At 44.7% G+C, this 25,394-nt stretch overlaps 1 protein-coding gene across 1 annotated transcript in view; it reads right to left on the reverse strand.

Moving 5' to 3' along the window:
• Positions 1-15,539: 15,539 nt before the first annotated feature.
• Positions 15,540-25,394, reverse strand: part of agpat2 (1-acylglycerol-3-phosphate O-acyltransferase 2 (lysophosphatidic acid acyltransferase, beta)) — a 37,642-nt gene continuing 27,787 nt past the window's right edge. Inside the window, exons 4-6 of the mRNA XM_069936118.1 lie at positions 23,632-23,727; positions 21,416-21,488; positions 15,540-17,182 (exon numbers count right to left, since the gene is read on the reverse strand). Coding sequence (XP_069792219.1) covers positions 17,031-17,182; positions 21,416-21,488; positions 23,632-23,727 — 321 coding nt within the window. The 3' untranslated portion in view covers positions 15,540-17,030. The remainder of the gene's footprint in view (positions 17,183-21,415; positions 21,489-23,631; positions 23,728-25,394) is intronic.

Here is a 25,394-nt window from a genome sequence, read left to right on the forward strand (position 1 = left end):
TAGACACTCCTCGATCGAGAAGGAGGCCCAGGCCATAGTTGAAGCGGTGCGTCATTGGAGACATTACCTCGCTGGGAGGCGCTTTACACTGTTGACTGATCAACGCGCGGTCTCCTTCATGTTCAGCAACACCCAGCATGGTAAGATAAAAAACGACAAAATCGCCAGATGGAGAATCGAACTCTCCACCTTTAACTAAGCTCAACGACCCGCCTGATGCGCTCTCCAGGGGGACGTGCGCCAGCATACAGATGGACAGACTACGGAAACTCCATGAGGCGCTCTGTCATCCAGGGGTCACTAGGTTTGCTCACTTTGTCAAGGCGCGCAACTTACCCTACACAGTCGAGGCGATCCGCTCCATGACTCGAGCCTGTTCGGTGTGCGCTGAATGCAAGCCCCACTTCTTCTGTTCGGATAACTCCCACGTTATCAAAGCCACCTGCCCCTTCGAGCATTTTAGCGTAGACTTTAAGGGGCCCCTACCGTTGACCAACCGTAATACCTACATCCTTACAGCCATCAACGAGTACTCCCGCTTCCCATTCGCTGTGGCCTGCCCAGACACCACTGCCACCTCAGTGATACAGGACCTTCACAGTATTTTCACCATCTTCGGGTACCCCAATTCCATCCACAGTGATAGGGGGTCCTCATTCATGAGTGCAGAGCTGCGACAGTACCTTCTGGAGTGTGGTATTGCTTCAAGCAGGACCACGAGCTATTACCCACGCGGTAACGGCCAGGTCGAGAGGGAGAATGCCACCATATGGAGAGCGGTTACACTGGCTCTCCGGTCTAAAGGTCTCCCCACCTCTCACTGGCAGGAGGTTCTCAGTAGTGCCTTACACTCCATCCGCTCCCTCCTATGTACTGCAACAAATGCCACCCCCCACGAAAGGATGTTCCTTTTCCCGAGGAAATCCGAATCAGGAACCACTGTACCGGCATGGCTCACCGTCCCTGGCCCTGTCCTTTTGCGACGCCACGTCCGGCACTCAAAGAACGACCCCTTGGTCGACCGAGTGACTCTACTCCACGCGAACCCACATTACGCCTTCGTTGAGTTCCCAGACGGGCGGGAGGACACTGTTTCGGTGCGAGACCTAGCTCAGGACACGGTAGACCCAGCAAACCCCCCAACCCAACCTTCACCAACTCTTTATTCTCCAGGCCCCGTGCCGCAACAGAAGGACCAACAGCACCCCAATGACCCGGGCCACCCTGCCGACAACACGACTGGGGAATTGAGCGACGGAGCAGTCGCACCCGACGAGCCCGCTGGCGACACCACTCCAGCGACCCCAATCCCGGCACCACGGCGGTCACGCCGGATGGTCAGACCCCCTGACCGCTACAGTCCTTGACCTACCCCTTCCTTTCATTCTCTCCCTCATTTTTGTTTTTTTTCCCAGGGTCAGTTCTCCAAGAAGGGGTGAATGTGATAGTACAGATCTATCACCAATGTACATAGTGTATATAGTTACTGTATCTAGACTGTGTTTACAGCGATTGGCTGAGAGCTAAGCCACACCTATTGTCTGGGCCTTAAAGGGTTGTGTCCCTAGCCAGGTCGGATCATTCCGGACTGGTCGGCCACCTGTGAAGAGCTCCGGTCTTTTGCTAATAAAAGCCTTGGTTTGGATCAACAAGTCTTTGGTTCTTTCGACGAGCTCTACACCCGGTGAGACTCTGGATGATTTCTTTCGGATCCAGCACGATCTTGGGCTAGAATGCAGGGGCAATATCCCTGGTCCAGTATCTGCAGACCAGTATGTGGAAGAACTGATCTTGGACTCCTGTTTGGCTGAGGTGAGGTCAGATTACATCTGCCAGTGACTGCTTGTAGAGCTCGTCGAAAGAACCAAAGACTTGTTGATCCAAACCAAGGCTTTGGTTCTTTTGACGAGCTCTACAATTTTATTAGCAAAAGACAGGAGCTCTTCACAGGTGGCCAACCAGTCTGGAATGATCCGACCTGGCAAGGGACACAACCCTTTAAGGCCCAGACAGTAGGCATGGCTAAGCTCTCAGCCAATCGCTGTAAGCACAGTCATTACACTCTAGATACTGTAATTATATACATTGGTGATAGGTCTGTACTATCACACTGCTAGAGGAAGACAGGCTGCTGTTGCAGAGAGCCCTTGAGCTCACTAAGACTTTATATTCAGCCCACGGCAACACTGAATCCATCGTTGCTGACATTGGGCCCTCCATGTGCAGGCTGTGGGCACAGCTATTTTTGGACACGGCGTCACAGACTGCCTCCATACAGGGAGGCCCCAACCCCACCGCTGCCGCCGCAGCCAAGTACCCCAAGTGCTACTTCTGCAGCCAGCAGAAACACTCCCAGCAATGCTGCCCGGCGAGAGAAGCCACCTGCTTGAGACGCAGGAAGAAAGGACACTACTAGAGGGTGTGCATCAAAACCTTCCCAACTGAGCAGTGCCACGTGTACCCCAGGTGGTTGGCCATCGAACCCAACTTCACTTTCTCTTGCTGTGACAATGTCTCTTTGGCCTCAAACGGCTCGATCACGTGCACAACCCTTAGCTTGCCATCTTACCAGACTCTACTTCTGCCATTGTGGATGATGTCACTTCTGCCTTCTTCATCCACCTCTCCCGGAGCGACTGCATGGTCAACATAGAAGCCACCATCTTACCGAACCGTCTCCACCTCTGACAGCAATGGCGACCTGGTACTAGCATCCATCCTCTTGGATCAGGGCAGCCCTCACCTGATCACCTACTCTGTGATGGTGATGGAGATTGAGGTAAATGGGAAATTAACTGCCCGGTTAACTGCTCACAAATTCTCTCTCCCCGTCAAACCAATGAGCAGCACAACATCAATGGCCACAAAGGACCAACCTGCCGAGATCCATGGGTATTGTATTGCACCGTTAACACTGCGTGGAAAACATTATGACAATTTCCATTTACTGTTAATGCCTCAGGTGTGAGCACCAATCCTTCTGGGGCTGGACTTCCAAAGCCAGTTTCAGGAGTGTCACGATAGTGTTTGGGGCGGGGAGACCCAACCATCCATCACTGTATACAACCCCCAGCTCATGGACCCCCCACAGCCAGCCCTCACCTGTGGTCTCTCCACCCTCCACAAACCCCCACCATCGCCTTTTGAGAACCTGACCCTGGACTGTAAGCAACCAAGAGCAGACACTACTGCATTGAGGACAGGGCTTTCATAAAGTCCAATGTGCATAACACCTTTCCCAGATCGCTGAATGGCCAACAAAATCACCTAGTACAGGGTGTTCTCTACCATTGACCTAAAGTCAGTGTATCACCGACTCCCCCTACACCCAGGAGTCCTCCAGTGTACTGCGTTCAAAGCGGATGGCAGGCTATAGCACTTCCGCCGGGTTACCTTCGGAGTCACCAATGGTGTCTTCGTATTTCAGAAGTAAATGATCAGATAGTGGACAAGCACAAACCTACCTAGATAATGTTACCATCTGAGGCCACAACCAGCAGGACTACGACACAAACCTTGCCAAATTCCTCCACACTGTTAAATTCCTCAATCTGATCGACAATGGGGCCTAGAACTCCTCGGATGCCTCGAGGCACATGGTGTCATTGCCCCCAACCCTGATCACATGCATCCCCTTATGGAACTTTCGATCCCTCACTTTCCTCAAGGTGCTAAAAAGGTGCCTGGCATTCTTTTCCTATTACGCCCAATGGTTTCCCAACTATGCCGATAAAGCCGACCCCAGGAAAGATCCACAGCAATCCCCTGATCGGCAGAAGCCCGGGCAGACTTCACCCAGGTCAAGGGAGACATCGCCAAAGCCACAATGCGATGCCTCTGACTTTGCGCTGGCTGCCACTCTCAACCAGGTAGGCAGGTCTTTTTTACTCATATCCTTCATGGTCCTGAGACACAGCACTCCTCTGTCAAGTAGGAGGCTCCTTCTGCCCAGTGCACTGATCTGCACCCAGTCCATAGCCCTCTATACCTGTCCAAATTCTTCTTAAATGTTCAAATTGAGCCCACGTTCACTTCAGCTGGTAGCTTGATCCACACTCCAACTACTCTCTGTATGAAAAAATTGCCCCTAATGTTCCCCCTAAACTTTTCCCCTTTCACTCTTGTAATGGAGGATTAAAACCATGTGCCCAGATGCTTTTTGCTTATGTGGAACTGACAACACTGGGTCCACACTCAGGTCACCTTACTTTCAGAACAAGTAGATGTAATTAAACATAGCCATGGGGATTTATCTGAAGATACACTTTGAAATGGAATTCCACTGTGAGGCCCAGGGAAAGCAGTTGTCAAATGCAACACTCTGAAATTGACGAATTGGTCACAACCTGTCTTGCTCGAGAAGTTTTAATAAGTCTTTGTATTTACGAGATAAACCAAGAAATCATAACATCCTGGTTCCATAATAATTAATCTTCTAAATTGTAGAATAGTATGTTCAGTTTTGATTTTGACTGACAAATGTTAGAAGGAGTAGGTGCATGATTAATTGTTTTTGGGGTATATAAGCCTGTGGACCTACTGCTGAAGTTTAGACTCCCTGAGGGGTGGGAACACCCCTTGTCAAGAAGGAAGAACAGCCAGAGTCCGAGCAACATCCCGGTCAGGGGAGGTGGAGGAGCTGCTACCGGTGCCCTGACAACCTACTATAAGTGTGCAGTCGTTGCCTCGCTTCGGCAGTTGGGACAAGTCCAAGCGTTGATAAGTATAGTTGGGAAGGGCTTGCATATTGTAGTGTGAAATCAGCTTTTGAATTTGTAATAAACATTTGTATAAACTGAACTGCTCTCGGTGTGTGTGTCTATTTTCTTTCGGTAGCTCCAAAACTGTGACCAATCTAAAACGAACAAAAAGAGAGGCATAAGTTTACCCAAGACAAATCTTAATCCATATCCTCTGGTTTGTATCTCACCTACCCTTAGTGGAAAAAGCTTATCTACATTTACTGTCGATACCCCTTCATAATTTGAAATACCTGTATCAAATCTGACCTACATTCCGGGGTAAAAAGTCCTAACCTGTTTTACCTTTCCTATAACTCAGTTCCTGAAGTCCAGGTAACATCCTAGTAAATCTCCATACTCTTTCAATCTTACTGCTATCTTTCCAGTAGTTAGGTGACCAAAACTGCACACAGTTCTCCAAACATGGCTTCACTGATGCACCATCAATTACCACAAAAGACTGAGGTCATGAAACTGATCGGCTTTTATTGACTATAGTCTGGAGCAGCAACCAACCTCACTGACTGATCATGGCAGGGTGAATGGAGAGCTTTCAAAGGGGTTATAGGTAGGGTTGGTCTCGGGAGGCATGTCCAGCCAGCAGTAGCCAAACACAGTTTAACAGTTACCACATTCACCCCACCTTTTTAAGAGTCCTGTGGAGTGAGAAAAAAAGAGAAAACTACATATACATATTTTACACGTCAAGTCTGTCCTCTGCTGCACTGAACGACGTGGCAACAGTTGGGGTGTAGTTGTGGTGCCCTGAGCAGCCTGCGGGGTTGGTCTGTTGTCACCGATTTCAGTTTTCTGGGGGAAGGGACATATGAAGGGAAGAGGGAGTGTGGTGCTGATGCATCATGGGTGACAACAGTGGCCGGGGATGGAGTGTTCCGGGGATGGAGTGTGATCAGCAGCAGGTCCCCCCCAAGGTGGCAGTGGGGGAGAGTACCTGTTGATCAAGAGCGCCCGATGTTGCCAAATCCTAGATCAAGACCGTGTTCTTGCGCCCATCAGGGAAAGCCATGAAGGCATACTGGCGATTTGGATGGAGGAGGTGGACTCTCTTGACCAGTGGTTTAGTCTCAGATTGTCTGGCGTGCTTCCGAAGTAGGACCAGTCAAGAGGTCAGCCAGGCCAGCATCATAATCCCTGATGCAGACTTTCTAGGGAAAGCAAACATGCATTTATGAGGCACGTTGATAGTGGCCAAACATGAGTGACCATACAGAGTGGAGCGTGTCTGGGAGGATCTCCTGCCAGTGGGAAACAGGGATGCCCTGTGACCTCAGTGCTAGGAGGATGATTTTCCAGACCATGGCATTCACCTTTTCCACCTGACAATTCCCTCTGGGATTGTAGCTGGTGGACCTGCTCATGGCGATGTCCCTAGCCAGCAGGTTCTGTCACAGCTCATTGCTCATGAATGAGGTCCACCCATTAGCTGAGGATAAAGCAGGGGTACCAAAGAGCATGAGGACATTGCAGAGAGCCTTGTTGACTGTAGCCATGGTTCCATCTGGGCAGGAGATGGCAAAAAGGAAGTGAGTATTCATTGACGATGGTAAGGAAATAGACATTCCGATTTGAGGAAGGGAGAGGCCCCTTGAAGTTAATGCTCAGGTGCTCAAAAGGGAGGGTAGCTTTGATCCTTGACAGGGTGATAGAAGTGCAGTTTGCACCCGGCACAGTCCTGACAGTTTTTTGTCATTGTTCTGACTTCCTCAATGGAGGATGGTAGGTTCTGGGCTTTAATGAAAAGAACCCAGTCACTCAAGGGTGGTAGAGGCTGTTGTGGACGGTCTGCAATCTGTTCATTTGGATACTGGTGCAAGTCCTGTGGGATGGGGCATCGAGGCCTCGTTAAGTTTCCCAGGCAAATATAGGATTTCTAATTCTAGGTGGACAGTTCCATTCTCCACCTGTGGATTTTATCATCCTTGATTTTTCCCCTCTGCTTATTATTGAACATGAAGGCGACTGCCCGCCGGTCCGTGAGGAGGGCAAATAGTTTGTCAGCGAGGTAGTGCCTCCACTGGCGTACTGGCTCCACGATGGACTGGGCCTCCTTTTTGACAAAGGAATGGCAGGCTTCATGGCCTTAAAGGAAGCAATAGGTCTACCCTCTTAGTTGAGTGTAGCAGGCAAGGTGAAGTCAGATGCATCGGTCTCCACCTGGAATGGCATGGACTCATTGATAGCATGCATCGCCGCCTTGGCGATGTCATCCTTGATATGGCCGAAAGCTGCATGGGCCTCTATCGACAGGGAAAAGAGGCGGGTTTGACCAATGGGTGAGCCTTGTCCACATAGTTGGAGACCCATTGAGCACAGTATGAGAAGAAACCCAGGCACCTCTTCAAGGCTTTGACGGTGTGGGGAGGGGACAGCTCCAGTAGAGGATGCTTGCAGTCAGGTCAGGACCAATGACACCATTTTCAACCAGGCAGCCAAGAATGGCTAGTCAGGTTGTCCAGACAACCTGGACAAGGGAGGTTCAAGAGCTTTATGGAACGGAAGAATTTTTGAAAGTTGGCATCATGGTCCTGCAGGTCGTGGCTGCAGATGGTCACATTATGAATGTTTGAAAAAGTGGCCTGCAGTTTATAGTGGCCCACCATGTTGTCCATCTCCCACCGTAAAATGGAGACCCCATTGGTGATGCCAAAGGGGACCTAGAGGAAGTGGTAAAGATGACCATGTGCCTCGAATGCAGTATACTGGTGGTCCTCTGGGCAGATTGAGAGCTGGTGATAGGCAAACTTCAGGTTGATCGTGGAGAATTCCTGATATTGCGCAATCTGATTAACCACATCGGATATGTGGGGAAGCATTGCATTACTGGTTATAATCTATGACTACTCTGTTCTTTAATACGACCTCCTGGGCCCTCCAAGGGCTATTGCTGGCCTTGATGATGTCCTTGCCCAATAAACACTGAACCTCCAACTTGATGGATGCTTTGCCTGTGGTGCAGTATCACCTGTTCCTGGTGGCTACCGGCTTGCAGGTGGGGGTGAGATTCGCAAACAGTGGAGGAGGGGTGACCTTGAGGGTCAAGAGCCCACAGGTCATGCGCAGAAGACTGTCGAGGAACTGTTCATTGCAAACGGTGAGGTGGGGGGGGGGGGAAAATGGGGCCCATCTTACTCCAATGTAATGCTCTTAAGTTGGCACTGGAAGTCCAGCCCTATCAGCAAGAGGGCTCAGAGCTGCAGCATAACAAGGAACATGAAGTGTTTGTAAATTGTGCCTCCAAAGGTCAAAGTCACGACACAGGACTTATGGACGTCTGCCATATGGGATTTGGATGCGAGTCATACCTTATGGTTGACTGGCTGTACTTCGAGGGGTAGGCACTTAGCAGTATCTGGGAGGATAATGCTATCAAACAGTTAGTTACACCCCCATTTACCTGGACGTCCATCATGGACCTGGTGAGTTCGTGTAGTCCCTTTTGGTTTATGGTGATGGAGGCCAGTAATAAACTCACTGTCCGAGTCCGGAGGGCAGAGTTCCCAAAATGGCCCTCTTCACTTTCCCCCCCACAATGCTGCAAGCCTGAGAAAATGGTGCCAGTCACGTGACTCTTAAATGGCATCCTAGTTTGCAGAGGAGATGGTGCCAATTGCACTGTCCAAGGTGATGGCTGTCCACATGCGGCACTGTTAGGTTCCACAGGTGGTTTAGACTGGTAGATTTTTGTGTAATGTCCTTTTCCTGCATCTAGTGCATACAGCCTCCTTGGCAGGGCAGCATTTCCTCTGGTGCTTGCCCTGCCCACAGAAGTAGCCTTTGGGGCAATCACCTGCCATGGCGGCCAAGGGCAGATTGTTAGAGGAGTACAATGATACCCGTGACCAGTTGCTCACAGTGCAGGATGATCCCCTGTCCCAAGATAGCAGCACCTATGGCGGCCAAGAGGCCATCGAGTAGTCTGAATTTTTGACAGCCACATCCAGCATCTGTTAATTCAACCACCCCTTGCAGGTTGAGTAACTTCTGTTCCAGGAGTTGCTGTCTTATATATCTAGACCAGATGCCAGCCACATAGGAATCCCAGACGAGGTCCTCTGCAATCTGGGTGGTTGACAGGGTTTTGCAGTTGCACTCCCTGCAGAGGGCCAGTAGGAACTTGATGTTCAACTAACTGGGTCCTGCCTCCTGGTGGCCAGGAAGTGCCTTGTTCATCCTTCTGCAATACTGGACCTTCAGTGTACCCATGGCTTCCACGATTTGGTGTCATTGATGTTTGGGAAGACCAGGGTCTGACTCATGAGAAGAAGAACTTCGGACTGTCCTTGTCCATGTTAACAATGTTCATGGTTGCCGTCAGGAAGTCCTCAAAGCACTGTAGCCAGAGTTCAAACATGTTTGGGGCATCAGACGATCAAGGGTCTATGTTGAGTCTCTTGGGTTTCAAGTATTGCTCCATTTTTATTGAAAAATTACAGTGAATAAAACTGATGCACCATCAATTACCATAAAAGTATGAAGTTGTGAAACTGATTAGCTTTTATTGACTATAGACAGGAGCAGCAACGAACCTCATCGACTGATCATGGCAGAGTGAATGGGGAGCAGGAAAGGAGTTATGGGTAGGGTCAGTCTTTGGAGGTGTGTCCAGCCAGCAATAGCCAGTCACATTATAATAGTTACCACAGTCACCAATGTCTTATACAACTTTAGCATAACATTTCAACTCCTGTACTCAATACTTTGATTTTTGAAGGCCAGTATGACAAAAGGTCTCTTTACAACTCTATCTACCTGTGACACCACTTTCAGGGAATTATGTATCTGTAGTCTCAGATCCCTCTTTGACCACACTCCTCAGTGCCTTACCATTTACTGTACATGTTCTTTCTTGGTTTGTCCTTTCAAAATACAACATTTATCGGCATTAAATTCCATCTGCCATTTTTCAGCCCATTTTCCCAGCTGGTCCAGATCCCTCTGCAAGCTTTGAACCCTTCCTTGGTGTCTACAATGCCTCCAATATTTGTGTCATCTGCAAACTCACTGATCCAATTGACCACATTATCAGATAGAACCATCAATTCAACTGGGCGAAACAATCCTAGAAAATGTAGACCACTTTCCGTAAATTGGAACTCACCTCTCTTCTAATGTTGACCTTGATGACAAGATCCAACATTGTCTTAAATGTGCTGGAACAGCTTTTGGATGTCTCTGAATAAGAGTCTTACGATCGTGACATTCGAATGGACACAAATGTTAGTGTATAAAGTAGTGATGATCCCAACCCTTCTATATGCATCGGAAACCTGGACAACATACCGACACCATCTGAAGGCATATGAAAAAGTTCCATCAACAGTGTCTTCAAAATATCTTAAATATCAACTGGGAAGAAAGAAGAACTATCTAGATTAAACAAAAACGGCAAGCATTGAAACCCATGTCATTAAGAACCAACTAAGATGGAGCGGTCATTTTGTTCCAATGGAAGATGAATGTCTGCCAAAACAAATCTTCTACTCCCACCTTAAAGAAGGCAAGCATAAAAAAAGGTGGACAATGGAGGAGATTCAAAGATGTCTTAAAATCCAACACAAAGAAATGTAATGTCAACATCGATAATTGGGAAACCAATGCCAAGGACAGGAAACTCTGGCAAATCATCATACGAAAAGGAACAGCAACTTTCAAAGCCAATAAATGTGCAGAACTAGAGGAAAAGAGAAGTGGAAAGAGAGGCATCAACAACCAAAGCCCAATCTTCCATCCGGAACAACCTTCCTGAATGCAGAAGATTTTTCAAAACCAAGATTGGACTCACAAGCCCACTGAGAGCCCATAAATAGATTGATGGAACAAAGTCCAACATCTTCAACCTTGAGGGATAGCCAGGATGATTATCATCCAGATCAGTGATACAGGTAACAAACAACAATGGCCCCAGAACTGAGGCCTGAGGCACACCAATAGTAACAAGTCTCAAGTTTGAGAAGCAATCATCCATGACTACTCTCTGGCTTCTCCTGTTCATTCATTGTCAAATCCAGTTTAATACGTCAGCATGAATACTGAGCATCTGAACTTTCCTTGCATGTGGGACTTTGTCAAAGGACTTACTAAAGTCCATGTAGACAACATCCTTCATTATCTTTCCTGGTAACAACCTTCAAAAACTCTACAAGATTGGTTGAACATGACTACCAGGCCCAAAGCCATGTTGACTATCCAAAATTAGTCCCTGACTATCTGATCTTTTTAAACACATTCCAATAATTTGCCTTCTACTGACATCTGGCTTATTGGCCTATAATTTCCTGGGTTACTTTTGGAGCATTTATTTAAACAGAACAACATGAGCTACCATCCAATCCTCCGGTACTACACCCATGGCTAAGGACATCTTTCTGCCAGAGTCCCTGCAATTTCTACACAAGCCTCCCTCAAGAACCAAGGGAATATCTTGTCAGACCATAGGGATTTATCCATCCTCATTTGCTTTAAGATAGTAAGTAACTTCTCTTCCTCCTTAATATGTATAGCATCCATGACAATGTGGCTTGTTTTCCTTAATGCCTGAGAATCTGTCAATTTCCTGAGTAAATACTGATGCAATAAAAAAGCATTTAAGATCTCCCCCCATCTCTTCTGGCTCCAGTCTGATCTTCAAGGACACCAACTTTGTTCTTGCTTTCCTGATTTCTTTCTTGAAAATGTTATACTCCGAGCATCTCATTTGCTCCGAGTTGCTCATACCTGCTATAAACCTCTCTCTTCTTCTGAACTGGATTCCCAATATCCTCAAAAACCAAAGTTCCCTCTGCCTGTTAACTCTACCTTTAATCCTCTCAGGAACATACAAACTCTGAATTCTCAACATTTCACCTTTGCAGGTCTTCCACTTATCTTGCACATCCTTTCCCTAAAACAACTTAACCAATCCACGCATTCTAATCTAGATCCTTTCTCATTTCCTCAAAATTGGCTTTTCTCTAATTTAGAATCTCATCCTGTGGCCCAGACCTATCCTTCCCATCATTAACTTAAAAATAATGGAATTATGATCACTGGACCCAATATTTTCCCCCTCACATACGTTGTAAAAACACAATGCTGGAGAAACTCAGCAGGTCAAACAGTGCCCTTTATATAGCAAAAGTAAAAATACACAACCAACGTTTCGGGCTTGAACTCTTTATCAAGGTATCCTATCTTTTACAGGATGGGAGTCCCAGTCAAATATATGGAAAGTTAAAATGTCCTACTAACACAATGTTGTTTCTTGTAGCTGCCTGCTCTCTCTCTCTCTAGATTTGCTCCTTCAATTCTCACTGACTATTAGGTGGTCTGTAATACAACCCCATTAGTGCTGTTATACCTTTACTGTTCTGCAACTCCATCCTTATAGCCTCAGTAGACAAGCACTCAGGTCTGCTCTGCCTGAGCACAGCTGTGATATTTTCCCTTATGAGCAATGCCACTCCTCCCCCTTTCATCCCACCCCCCACCCCATTCCATAGTGTCTGAAACAACGGAAACGCTAACATCAAGCTGTCAGTCCTGCCCCTCCTGCAACCAGGTTTCACTACTGACCACAATGTCCTAATTCTACATGCCAATCCATGCACTAAGCTTGTCTGCCTTTCCGATAATACTTTTGCATTGGAACAGATACACCTGAGAAAATATCTGTTACAATGCAATCCTCGCTATTTTTTTCACACTCTGATTCCCATGTCGCTGCATATTTAGTTTAACCCCCCCCCCCCCCCCCACCCCACACCAACATTAGCAAACCTTCCCACAAGGATATTAGTCCCCCTCCCAGTTCAGATGCAAACCGTCCCATTTTCCCTGGAAAAGAGCCCAATGATCCAGAAACCTGCACCATGTCTTTAGTCACATGTTAAGGTGCATTATCCTCCTATTTCTAACCTCAAGCACATGGCACAGGTAGAAAACCTGAGTTTATAACCCTAAATATCCTATCCTTCCACTCAGCGCCCAACTCTCTGGACTCTCCTTGAAGGCCCTCCTCACCACATCATTAGTCCATATATGGACCACATCTGGCTCCTCACCCTCCTTCCTGAGATTGCCATGAACTCAATCTGTGCTATCACCTGGCACCAGGGAGGCAACATACCTTCCAGGAATCTCAATCACTTCCACAGAACCTCTCATCTGTCCCCCTAACTATGGAATCCACTATCACTAGAGCTCACCTCTTCTCCCTTCCTAGCCACCACACCAAACTCTGTGCCAGAGACCTGATCGCCCTGGCTTGATCCTGTTAGGTCCTCTCCCCCCACCCCAAACAGTACCCAAATTTAATACTTATTGTTGAGGGAAATGGCCACAGGGGTGCCCTACACTGACTGTCTTTTCCCTTTCCCTCTCATCACCCAGCTACACTCCTGCTGCCTCCAAGGTGTGAGAGCATCCCTGTATCATCTATCACCCCCTCAGAGTTCATCCAACTCCATCTCCAAATCCTTAACTCAGTTTATCAGGAGCTGTAGTTGGATGCACTTCTCGCAGATGATGTCATCAGGAATACTGCTGGCTTTCCTGACAACCCATCATCTGCAAGAGGAGCATTATCCTGCCTTGGCTCCCATTCCCACCATGTTCTATGCTGGAAAGTTTCCTCTGCATCCTGTGTAAAGTTTCCACATCTTTCCCATAACAAGGCTTCTGGAACTGAACACAATACTCCTAGTGTGGTCTGACCAAATATATGAGGCTGCAACATTATCTCTTGGTTCTAGAACTCAATCCCCTGACTAACGAAGGCACCATACCCCATCAACGTGCAGAGCAGTTGTGTGGCAGCTGCCTGAAATAGGCTGATCAGTTGTGGAAGCAGAAACAATAATAACATTTAAGTGGCTTCTACATAGACTCCTATTAGTTTAATTCAAACATATTTTCTGCAGATAAATGGGCCATAGTGTCTGTTCCTGTATTGTATTGATCCACCTTCTATGAAATCGGGAGGACAAAGTGCCATAGGTCTAGCAGTTAAGATCGAAGAGCATGCCAAGAGATTCTGCAAGTAGATCAAAGACAAAAGAGTAACTGGATTCAGGACATTCAGGAGATGGAAAAGGACAAGCATCTTACCTGTATTTACATTGGAGAAATCCATGGTGATAGGGAACACAGGAAATAAATTGATAAGTTTTGAAGTCCACTTTTGTAGAAGAGCAGGTGCTGGAGATTTTAAAGTGCATTTAGCTCAATAGTACTTTCCTGACCCCAGGACCAGCCTGGAGTCATGTTCGATGGTACCTAAACCATGGATTCCCATCCATCTAACCTCTCCCTTCCCAGCTGAGCATTGAACCCAGTCTTGGTGCTGTTGCTGCAGCCGATAGCCTGTGATCAGCCACTTCTGCATCCCAAACACAATGCAATCTACAGCAGAACAGCTGTTAATGAAGGGAATGGTCAAAGGAGAACCTGGCATGGTTCTGCCTTCTCCCTTTACCTTTGCTCATGTTCAGCCAACTACCAGCAGCCGACCACATCACAAACTCTCATCTCTGATATTCTCAGCCCCTCAGTTCCCAAGTTCATTCAGCTCCAGTGTAGTGACAGTCAGATAGGAGAGATACCATTTCCCACAGGTGTAGTCAGCAGGGACACTGGAACTTTTCCTGCCATCCCACATCCTGCAGCAGCAGATCATGGCTCTGACTGCCATCCCGACTACAATGGGAAAGATCATGGATAAAGACCTTACCTATACTGCTGCAAAGCCCATTTGCCAAAGCTTCACCCTTACCATTAATCACGTGACTCAGACCTCAAGAACAGCCATCCCCAAACTGCACCTTCTCTCCAGCCTCCCTTCCATTTGCTGCTCCTCTGACTAATGCTTTAATCTGACGGGCACTCACCTTCAGCTTCTGTGCTCCTCTTCCTCTCATTGATGGGTGCTGTGTGTTGCATTCATTTGATGGTTTTCATTGGATAAGCCAATCAGGACACTTCAGTCCTCATGCGTGATCCTGACTACCTGCTGACTTTTCATTCCACTTCCACTCTGACTTTCACCTCTTGCACCAGTCCAACAAGCTCAATGCAAGATCAATGAACACCACCTCATCTTCCCAGAAGATGCAGAACAAGGTTCACCCAATTCAACATTTTCTGTTTCAATGAAATGCAAATAATCTGGGGAACTATTTTAAGTCAATGACTTTCCATCAGGAAAATACCTCAAGTCTATTTCTCTTCACAGATGCTGCAGATCTGCTGAGCATTTCCAGTATTTATGTCAATTTTCAGCATCTGCCACTTGTTACTTTATGTTGATCCTTTTATAGGCAAGTTCTGATGTATGATCAAATTTAGACGTTCAGCATCCTTCTGCCCACAAGTCCAAATACACCAATCAACCTACAATCCTCAACACTTTGAAGGGTGAGAGGAAACCAGAGCACCCAGAAGAAAACCACACAGACACAGGAGAATGTACAAACTCCTTACAGAGAGCACCGGATTTGAACCTGGGTTGATAGGAATGTAATAGCATTGTTCTAACTATACCAGTTTCCTTAGTTTCTTTAATTTTCCTTTTGAATTGCCTACAAACTGATCACCCACAACTGCAAGGTACCTCGTATCAGCATTTACCTGAAGATTTTGAGATGCATCCGTCTCGGTGGAGAGCATTCAAACCTAATCCCTGTGCTTCGCAGATCTTGAAAAATCAAAAGGCTCCACAGGATTCTACGTACTGGATTAGTTCATGGCAGACTATCCTACAGTTATTCAAGTGGTAGTTACTGGTGAAGACGAGACAATATGTCATTTTGAAACAATGAGGGCATTTTATTTTGCAACAAGTATGGCAACATTTCAAGCTCTGCTAATACCTGTTAAATATACTGCAATTACTCTCAACATAGCCCAAATTATTTTATTGTTCAAATTCTGTTGTCACAAATAATAAACACAGAACTAATTGTCAAAAGTGAAAGGAATGAGAAAGGTGCAAAAGAGATTTGCATCTAAGTATTTATTCAAAAGTTGAAAATAACTTTAAAAAGGAATGAATGCCTCCACAAGTCTAAAACAATCAAATTACATTTCCATGCAACATTATTTAATATTTTACCAAGACAACTGCAAACGGTTCAGAAACAGACATTCAAAAGCAAGAGCAAAAAACAGCTACAGAACTTCTCTATCTATGGCTCTAAACACTGAGACTTGGGAATGACATGGTTGGCTAGTTGCCTCCACATTATTTGGCTGTGTGAACAATGACAGACTAAATTTGGGGATGGACATAATTAATTTCTGGTGTCATAAATATTGTAGTCACATTTACCCATATGTACTGCAGGTTAAATTCTGTACACTTTGTATGCCGTGAATACTGAGACTTGTAATTTTACACCAGTGCCTTGCCCACACGCTGAAATTCATTGCAGTGAGAGCATCGCCAGTGCAGACAGCTACTACCTCAGTGGGAACTGCCTTCCTTGAAGCTCGACATCTTTGCCTCGATGAATACCTAAAAGCTAACCAAACAACTGAAATACATTTGGACGAAAGCATTTGAACAAATCGATTGTACATACTTTAACATCATCTCTGACTCAAGTCACAGTGGGGTTGGCACCACCATCCACCAACTTCCCAGAAAAATGAATTAGGCAAGGGAATCGAGGCCTGACCAAGAAAGGTTGAGGAATGTGTAACGGGCCCCATGACCACACAAACATATAGAATTTTAAAACTTAAAATTCTGATTGACAACTTGCTACGCAGCGCTTGTTAATTTTGTGACTGTAATGGCATTTAATTGTAGTGAATAATTAAGAATGGCAGCCACGGATTTCAGCCTCGTACCTTAATTTATGCATTGGTTCGTGCCCAACATTTAATTTTGGACCTTCAGTAAACAACAGGAAGACAATGGTATTAAAGTAAAAGAGCCTGAGTTAGGGAGGTTTGGTGGGAGGGAGGGAGGGAGGGACCACCTGGGTAGTAGAAATGACAGCAGTTAAACAGCTCACAGAGCATCTGCCCCCTTCCTATTAGTTACAAGCAAGAGATCCCATCTCAGGTACAAATCCATTGGCTGGGATTTCCTGCCTAGACAGTCCAGCGAGAGACTACGTCAAGGCCCAAGTGACTGCACCTTGTTGATCAATAAAGAATTTCTGATGTCCCATGAAAATTCATTTAGTGTAAAACTCTCTTGTACAATCTGAACCATCAATGGATCAGGCCTCAGCATAAACATCACTGACGCAAACACTCCATGCAGAGATCAGTGAAAGGAGAACTTCAGTGTGTCCGACTTGTTTGGAGGATAGGAGCAGAGATTTCATTCCACGTGGATATGAGCAGATTGCGTGCTTTCTCTGTTAGATCTGGCACATCGTCTGTTGTCAATCCACGGGTTTCCATCGAAGGAAGAATCTGAACTATGCACTTGCCTGGACAAGAAAAAAAAGTCATCAGACTTATGACTGGCTGTGGGCAAGGAGATACCTTCCTACTACTCTCTGCACAGCTGGGAGTAGAGCTCAATTCCCCTTTCACCATAGCCTATACAATCTTAACAAGCTACAGAAGCAGTGGCATTATTGTTTCCAAGCTCAGAGTCTATACTTTTCAAACCTTGCTATCATGCAACTGTCCGATTGTCCTTAAACATTGATACTGTCCCCACCTCCACTTCCTTTGACAGTCCATTTCATCAACCCACCAGCCACTGAAGAATGTGCCCCTTCACTTCCTTTCAAATCTTTCCCCTCTCATCTGAAATCGATGCCCTCTAGTTTTAAACCCCTGCCCTGGGGAAAAGAAATTATTTATCTTTACGATTTGAGACACGATCAAGGTTCCTCCTCATATTCTCATGCCTTGATCGATGAAGTCTAGCATGCGCTACATCTTCTTTACCAATTTATCTACTTGATGATGTCACTCTGATAAACTGTACCTCAGAATCCTACTGTAAAAAAAGGCCAAGGATCCTACCATTCATTATATACTTTACCCCTACATTTGGCTTCCCAAGTGCAACACCTCACACTTGTCCTAACGAAACTCCATCTGTCATTTCTTTTCTCATATGCAATTATTTATAACCTTACAGCACAGAACAGGCCCTTCAGCCTGCAATGTTGTACTTTCTAAAATATTTTTATTGAGTTTAACAAAAAGCTTTTACACAAGGTATATTAATGATAACAAACAAAATGTTTAATTTATATATATCTAGATCTTCATACTTACATATGTCACATATTGATTTACATTAAAAGCATAACCACAACTGTTATATTAACTTATTCTGTTCAGGACATCAATTCTATAATTATAATTAAATAATTAAATCATTACTCCAAAAATAATATTGAATACAAAAATTATACAAAGAATACACAAAAATTCCCTTATACAAGATATTTTATACTTCTCTGATGTGATCATGTCAAGTAAAAAGGGGGGGGGGTTAACTACAGATCATTATCACAGAATAACATGATCACAATGTTGTACTGGGCCTACATAAACTTATTCGACAATAGATTTCCCTACCTCACACCCAAAACCCTATTTTTTCCCCACATCCATATGCCTATCCAAGTCTTTTGAATATCCTTCTTGTACCTGCCCCACTCCTGCCAATGCATTCCAGGCACCCACCACTATGTGAAATTCACCTCTGAAATCTCAATCAAACTTCCCTCGAATCACTTTAAATAAATAGAACCACAGAATATTATGGCACAGAAACAGGCCCCTTCAGCCCTTCTACACTATACCACACCATTTTTCTGACTTGTACCCAGTCCATAGCTCTCTCATCCATGTGCCTGTCCAAATTCTTTTCAAATGTTAAAATTGAGCCTGCATTCACCACTTCAACTGACAGCTTGTTCCATACTTCCACCTAAACTGTTCCCCTTTCACCCTTAACTCATGTCCTCTGGCTTATATCTCATCTACCCTCAGCAGAAAAAGCCTACCTATATTTACTCGATCTTCCTCAATTTTAAATACAGGTAACTTGGACTGAAGGATTAGTCATATCTCAGAATGGACATAGGCCAGAACTGCATACTTAACTTGTTAATTGACGTCCCAGGTCTGTAGGCTGGGGGCAGCCATCTTGATTCCTGTATGCATATGCGAGTCTTTGGCGCTTGTGCGACGGGTTTGCATATTGGACATTGGTTGGCACATGCGCAAAAGTTAAGGGCACAAATTCAGTATCGTTAGGGCGCATAACTCTCACGCATGCACCAATCAAACTCCAATACGCGAACTGCACATGCGATAACCCAAGTCTTGCACATGTGTACAGAAATCAAGATGGGTGCGCCTAGCCTACGGACTCCAGGACACTAACTAACAAGGTAAATGCAAACATTTTGGCTCTTACATGCCCTGTATCCCTGTTTTAGTTTGTCACATACAACATAAACAGTGTAAATTTTTAAATTTACATTGTCCACAACTCCATCAATCTTTCCATCATGTGCAAACTTCCAGATTAATCCATGTACATTTTTATTCAAACATGTATATCTATTATATAATCACAAACAATTGGGGTCTCAACACCAATCCCTGTGGAATACTCCTGGTTACAGATCTGTAGCCAAAATTATATCCCATTAATTTAGACATGAAGTCCACAAGGCCGTGCTGGTCAAATAGACCAATGAACCTGCAAACCCTATACATTTCTGGCGGGTGGGAGAAAACAGTCAGCAATTACAGCTCCAACGACGTCCACAGAGTAGCCAATGTTTCAGGTCTTGTCCCTTCATCAGGAATTTTAAAAAACAGGCAGATGTCTGAATAAAAAGTTGAGAGGAGTGGGGAAAAAAGGGGAAGGGGTTGGTGCACAGGCTAATAGGCAAGAGATAATAGGTGGATATAGGTGGGAGGGTAGAAGAGAAAAAAATGAGAAGTGAAAGGAGAAGGCAGAGCACTAAATAGCGGTAATTCACTGAAGGGACAAGGATGGAAGTGGGTGGAGAAGTGGAGAAAAGGAGACAGATAAACCCCAGACATAGAGGAGGCCACAGTAGATGACTCCTGCAGATTCACAAGTGTTCCATTTGGAAGGATGGTTTGGATACCAAGGATGATGATGAGGGAGAAGTATAGGTACAAGTGTATCGTACAAAGGTACGAGTGGACAAGGGAGCCCTTGTCCTGACGGAGAGCAGAGGAGAAGGGAAAGTGTGTCTGGATGTGGGATCGCACTGTCGGTGGCAGAAATTGCATACGTTAGATTTGGAGGCTGGTGGGTGATAGGTGAAGACATAGGGAATACTGTCTTTGTTGTGTCTTGAGGCCAAAGGGCCCATGGCAGATATGCTCGGCCGCGTCACCACCAGGGTGTGGCTTGAGCAGGCCGGCAGCCGATTGGTTACATTGGATGCCTGGGACCCGATTGGACCCCCTGCAATCCACCGGCGGTGATTGGCTAGTTTCACTGCTCTGCAGGCGGCTGAAGGAAAAGGGCATTTCAGCCTGCACGATGCTTTGCCGATTGCCGCGTTCAACGACCATTTCCTGTGTCAGCCCAAGGTGTGGATTGCAGACCGCTACAATGTAATTTCTACATGGTCAAACCAAAAAGTAAACAAATAACTGAATAAAATCTGAAATGTGCACTTTAATCATGTGTGAATTGCTTGATTACAAATTTAAAACTGTGAAGAACAGAGACATTAAGTTTACCCATCTTACCTCGCCTCTTGTCCTCCACCATCTTGTTTTGCTTTAGCGTACTTCCTTCATCTTTTTTTTCCTATTCTTAACCTTTTCAGTCCCTTTCTCTCAATCTTGGAACCAACCCCCTGCCAGACTAGTTTAAAGCTACCTGGGTGAATCCAGCAATCTTTCCACCAGAACACTGGTCCTCTATGGTTCAGGTGTGCAGGTCACCTGTGCCACAAATGAGATCCTGGTTGTTCATAAATCTAAAATCTTCCTTCCTGCATAGCTACTCCAGTGCCCCACCCCACTCTCACTGGCACATTGCAGTGGAGTAATCCAGAGATCATCATCTTGGAGGTTCTATTTTTAATTTTAAAAAATATTTAGACATACAGCATGATACAGGCCATTTCAGCCCATGGGTCTGTGCTGTCCAATTTACCAACCACCCCGTATGTTTCGAACGGTGGGTGGAAACCGGAGCCCCCAGGGAAACCCACGCAGACATGGTAAGAATATACAAAATCCTTACGGACAGCATGGGATTTGAACCCAAGTCCCAATCGCTGATGCTGTAAAGGTGTTGCGCCAACCACTATGTCAAACGTACCACCCCACCTTTGAACCTATGTTTTAACTCCCCATATTCATTTTGCCCTAATTCCACAACTATGTCATTCATACCAATGTTTACCGCGATTAATACCCATGTGGACCCAAAGGTGACAACACAGACATTAAGACAAAGCTTTTAAAGTGGGTAAAAGGGGCTGAGAGAAAACAGTGTTTGTTAAATTCTTTAAGGTCATAAAGCGCTGTGACAAATGAAGAGTTGAGCCGCATGATTTTCAAAGCAAAGGTTGGCTCACTACAAGGGAGCTTCCAGCTTTGTGGCCAATAGAAGAGATACACTGTTGAGTATCAGGTATAGAACTGAAATGTACTGTTTCTGAGGCAAGTAAACCTCCATGCACAATACATACCAGAGGTAAATCTCTTCTCTGCTCTGTTGTAGAAGTCATTGTATGAGGAGAAAACCACTGGAATAATTGGAACCTGAAATACAATAGATCTCATTAAGCAGAGCTAAACATTCTATGTGAACTCAAATTATTTCTTCTTTGCTTAGGAGTATCAACCCTATGGAGGAACCAAATGATATTCCCCAACATGATACTTTGAAATTGATCAAACAAATCTGAGGTGAAATAAAAATGCAGACCAAAATTGATGGTTACACATTTCCAGAAAGGGGAGTGGAAGAAATAGAAAAATAGGTGGAGTAGGCCATTTGGCCCTTCAAGCCTACACCACTATTTAATACGATCATGGCTTATCAGTAGCCGGTTCCTGCCTTCTCCCCATACCCCTTGATCCCCTTAGCCAAGTATTACCTACTCTTGAATATTGACAAGGAACCGGCCTCAACTACTTCCTGTGGCAAAGAATTCCACAGATCCACCACCCTCTGAGAGAAGAAATTTTCCCTCATCTCTGTCCTAAAAAACTTCCCCCTTATCCTTGAACTGTGACCCCTGGTTCTCGGTGACATACAACTTGCTGCCAGGTTTATGGTTTTCATTTGGAGCATTCTTTTCCCTCAGTTAGTGAAAGGCTGCACTGAAGGCAGCGCTAAATATGTGAGTGGTTTCCTTCACTGAAAGAAGTGTGCAGTCTTGAACCTGGGACCAAAGCTTTCCAGAATCTCATCATGGAGATATAGGGTGATGGTAGCTCAAAGGCAATTTAGAGTAATATTGCATTTCTGATAGATTAATTACGACAAATAGTATCTGGCCTGAAGACCAGCCTCCAGAAGAAGGAATCAGTGTTGACTTGGAGCTGTCTCCTGAATCTCCTTATCCATTCATCATGTAAATTGAAGATGAGAGGTTATGGTAGTTTGGTTCTGTTGTGGCATGAAGCCAAATAATTTGGCAATTGAGAGCAAGGCACAGTATTCCAGTGAACAAGACTCATTCAATCCAGAAACAAATTAATCATAAATGCATGGCTTTCTGGGATATCTCAAAGTGGGAGGAAAAATAGATCTTCAAGATCTGAAGAGCAAGGTTTATCCAAAAAAAAAGCACTGACTGGTGAGGGAAAACTTGCCAAAAACTCATGGCATGCATGAATTTAACAGCACTGTCAAGACCATTTGAGAAACAGAGGTTAACAAAGACAAAAAGACAGTCAGCAGCCATTAAAAGGAGCATTGCAAATATAACAGGGACTTTCTTTAAAGACTGATATTATCCCAGTTTGTTGTTTGCTAAACAAGGGCTTGAAAAGGCTATTCCACAACTGGAGGGCAAGGCTTCTGAAGTGGATAAACTCCTTTTTGCACAAAGGCAAGCAGTGATCATTTCTGCTGCAGATGTTTCACCTCATTTTGGAAAATGGATCTCAGATGCCAAAATCAGAATCGCATTCAAGAAAGGTGACGGAGTCCAAATGCAGTAATTATACGACAAGTAGTTCTTCATCACCAGTAAGTACATCACAAGGATCCCTTGACAAGCCAACAGGTTCTTCCCAGGATCACAACCAAAATACCATCTCTTGGAAGGTAAAGTGACAATTACCTTCACCATGCAACAAGCTCAGGAAATAATAAAAAGCAGTTACAATACATGGCCTTCTTCTGACATCACAAGTGCATTCTTCTTTAATTTTTTTGAGATGCAGCACAGTAACAGCCTCTTCCAAACCACAAGCCCAAATGTCTTGTCACAATACAGATAATCCCGACTCACAACTTGTGATTCACTTCAGCCCACTGCACTTTAAAATTGTTTTTCCTCAATTTGCGGTCAGCTGTGTATGAGTGGAAATGAGCACTAATTCCAGAGCAATTACAACAGTGAAGTGCTCAGTGAGCACGGAACAGAGAGGCGATAACTTTTAGAGGGGCAGCAAAACAACAATGTATACAAATAAACGGCAGATGATCTGAAATTCAAATGATATTGTCAGGGCTGATTGGTGATTGGTGTGACACAGGAGAAAAAAATTACCACCGTTCCTCCACATTTACACAAACAGTTCAAATTTAAACAATTGAAGAAATCACTTCTAAATGCTCCAAAAATTTGGTAGTCACTGAATGAAAGACATTGCATCTGCATTACAATCCACATGCACTGCATTACCAGTTGCAGTGAATAACATCCTCCAAAATTAGAACTAATTTTACCTGTGCCTGGACGGCTAAGTGGAAAGCTCCTCGCTTAAATGGTAGCATATTCCCATCATGATTCCTGGTCCCTTCTGGAAACACCCACAACCTTATCTAAAAGGATGCAAAAAAAAAAAATCAGTGCTTTGTCCACCTTAGCATTCAGTATGTAATACTGAATTTATATTGATAACCAAATGGTATCCAAAAGAAAACACTTGGCAATGACTGTGGATGTTAAGATTCCAACCTGAAATACTGAAGAAATGTGAACTACAATCTGACCTTTATTTTGCACTTCTGTTGGTTTAGTCGATTGAACCTTAAATCAACACAATTTAAAAAAACTTGGATCATTTTGTGCAGATTTTTTTTGCAGAAGCAAGAAAGTAGCCCCCATGTAATTTAAACTGGGGGAAAATTAGCCTTGGAGCAGATACAGGACAAATAAATAACATTCAAAAGAGAGAATTTAAGATGGACTTTTTTTTGAACCGAAGAATTGCTGCAGTAATATTCAAGTAACCAGAGAGCAGAATGATCTCACTATTGTACTCAGTGAATATCAAGGTACGCACTTCGAACTTTACACACTTCCTTTAATGCCAAGCACAAATGCCCTTTGTCTGAGAATGGCCCAACCCTCTTCTGAGCTACACTCATTTTCAATGTATGTACTCAACTTGGAATTTTACCTTATCTTATTTTCCAAGGATGTTTCTTAGCTCCTTTCCAACCCTTTTCATTTCTAGTTTGAATTATTTCCTGCATTCTTTAAGGCGCATGTTTCTTTTCCTTTGACTAAATTCACATCTCCCGAATCAGATCTGAACTTGCCCAACAGCAATAGTTCCCAATCTATTCTGCACAGCTCCTGCTTTATAAAAGTGTCTGTGTCCTTTCCTAGTTTAGTACTTTCCCCAAATATCCAGACTTAAGCAGAATTATCTAAAAACTTGAATGATCGCTCTTCCTAAATTGCTCCCACTGAAATTCCAGCAGAGGTAGAAAGGTTGTTTCCTATGATGAGAGAGTGTTCAGGATAAAAGAGAACAACTTCAGGTTTGAAGGGAATGTGGAGAAATCTTTTTAGCCAGAGGATGGTAAAACTCTGGAATTTATTGACACAGGCGGATGTTGAGGCCAAGTCATTGGGTGTTTTTAAAGGAGAGATTGATAGGTTCTTGATTAGCCAGGGCATCAAAGGTTATGGGGAGAAGGCTGGGCAGTGGGGCTGAGTGGGGAAAATAGATCAGTTCATGATTAAATGGCAGGGCAGACATGATAGGGCGAATAGCCTATTTCTGCTCCTATGTCTTACGGTCAAACAACTAGCCACACTAATTTCCCAATACCAGATAACCTCTTCCTTTTTTGGATGACCTCCATATTGTTTAAAAAACCCTCAAAACAAATTCTATGCTATTGAAGCCTCATGCAATAAGGAATTCCTAGTCAACGTCAGGGAAATTAGTCAGCCATTAGGAAAACCCTCTTGCTTTAACATAAGAGGATGGAGCAGAAATAGGCCATTTAGTCTTGTCTTACCATTCCACATTGGTTGATTTACCATCTTATTCAACCCCATTTTCCCACCTTTGCCCAGTAACCTTTGATTCTCTTCTAAATCAAGAACCCATCTGCCCATACATCAATTACTTGGCCTCCAGTCGTCCACCACAAGATATTCCATTGATTCACCACCCTCCGGGTAAAGAAATTCCTTATCTCAGTTCTCAGATTGTCCCACCAGAGGTAAAATCCAGGCTTTTCAGTATATA

The sequence above is a fragment of the Narcine bancroftii genome, chromosome 1, assembly GCF_036971445.1.
Source record: "Narcine bancroftii isolate sNarBan1 chromosome 1, sNarBan1.hap1, whole genome shotgun sequence".
Taxonomy (NCBI): domain Eukaryota; kingdom Metazoa; phylum Chordata; class Chondrichthyes; order Torpediniformes; family Narcinidae; genus Narcine; species Narcine bancroftii.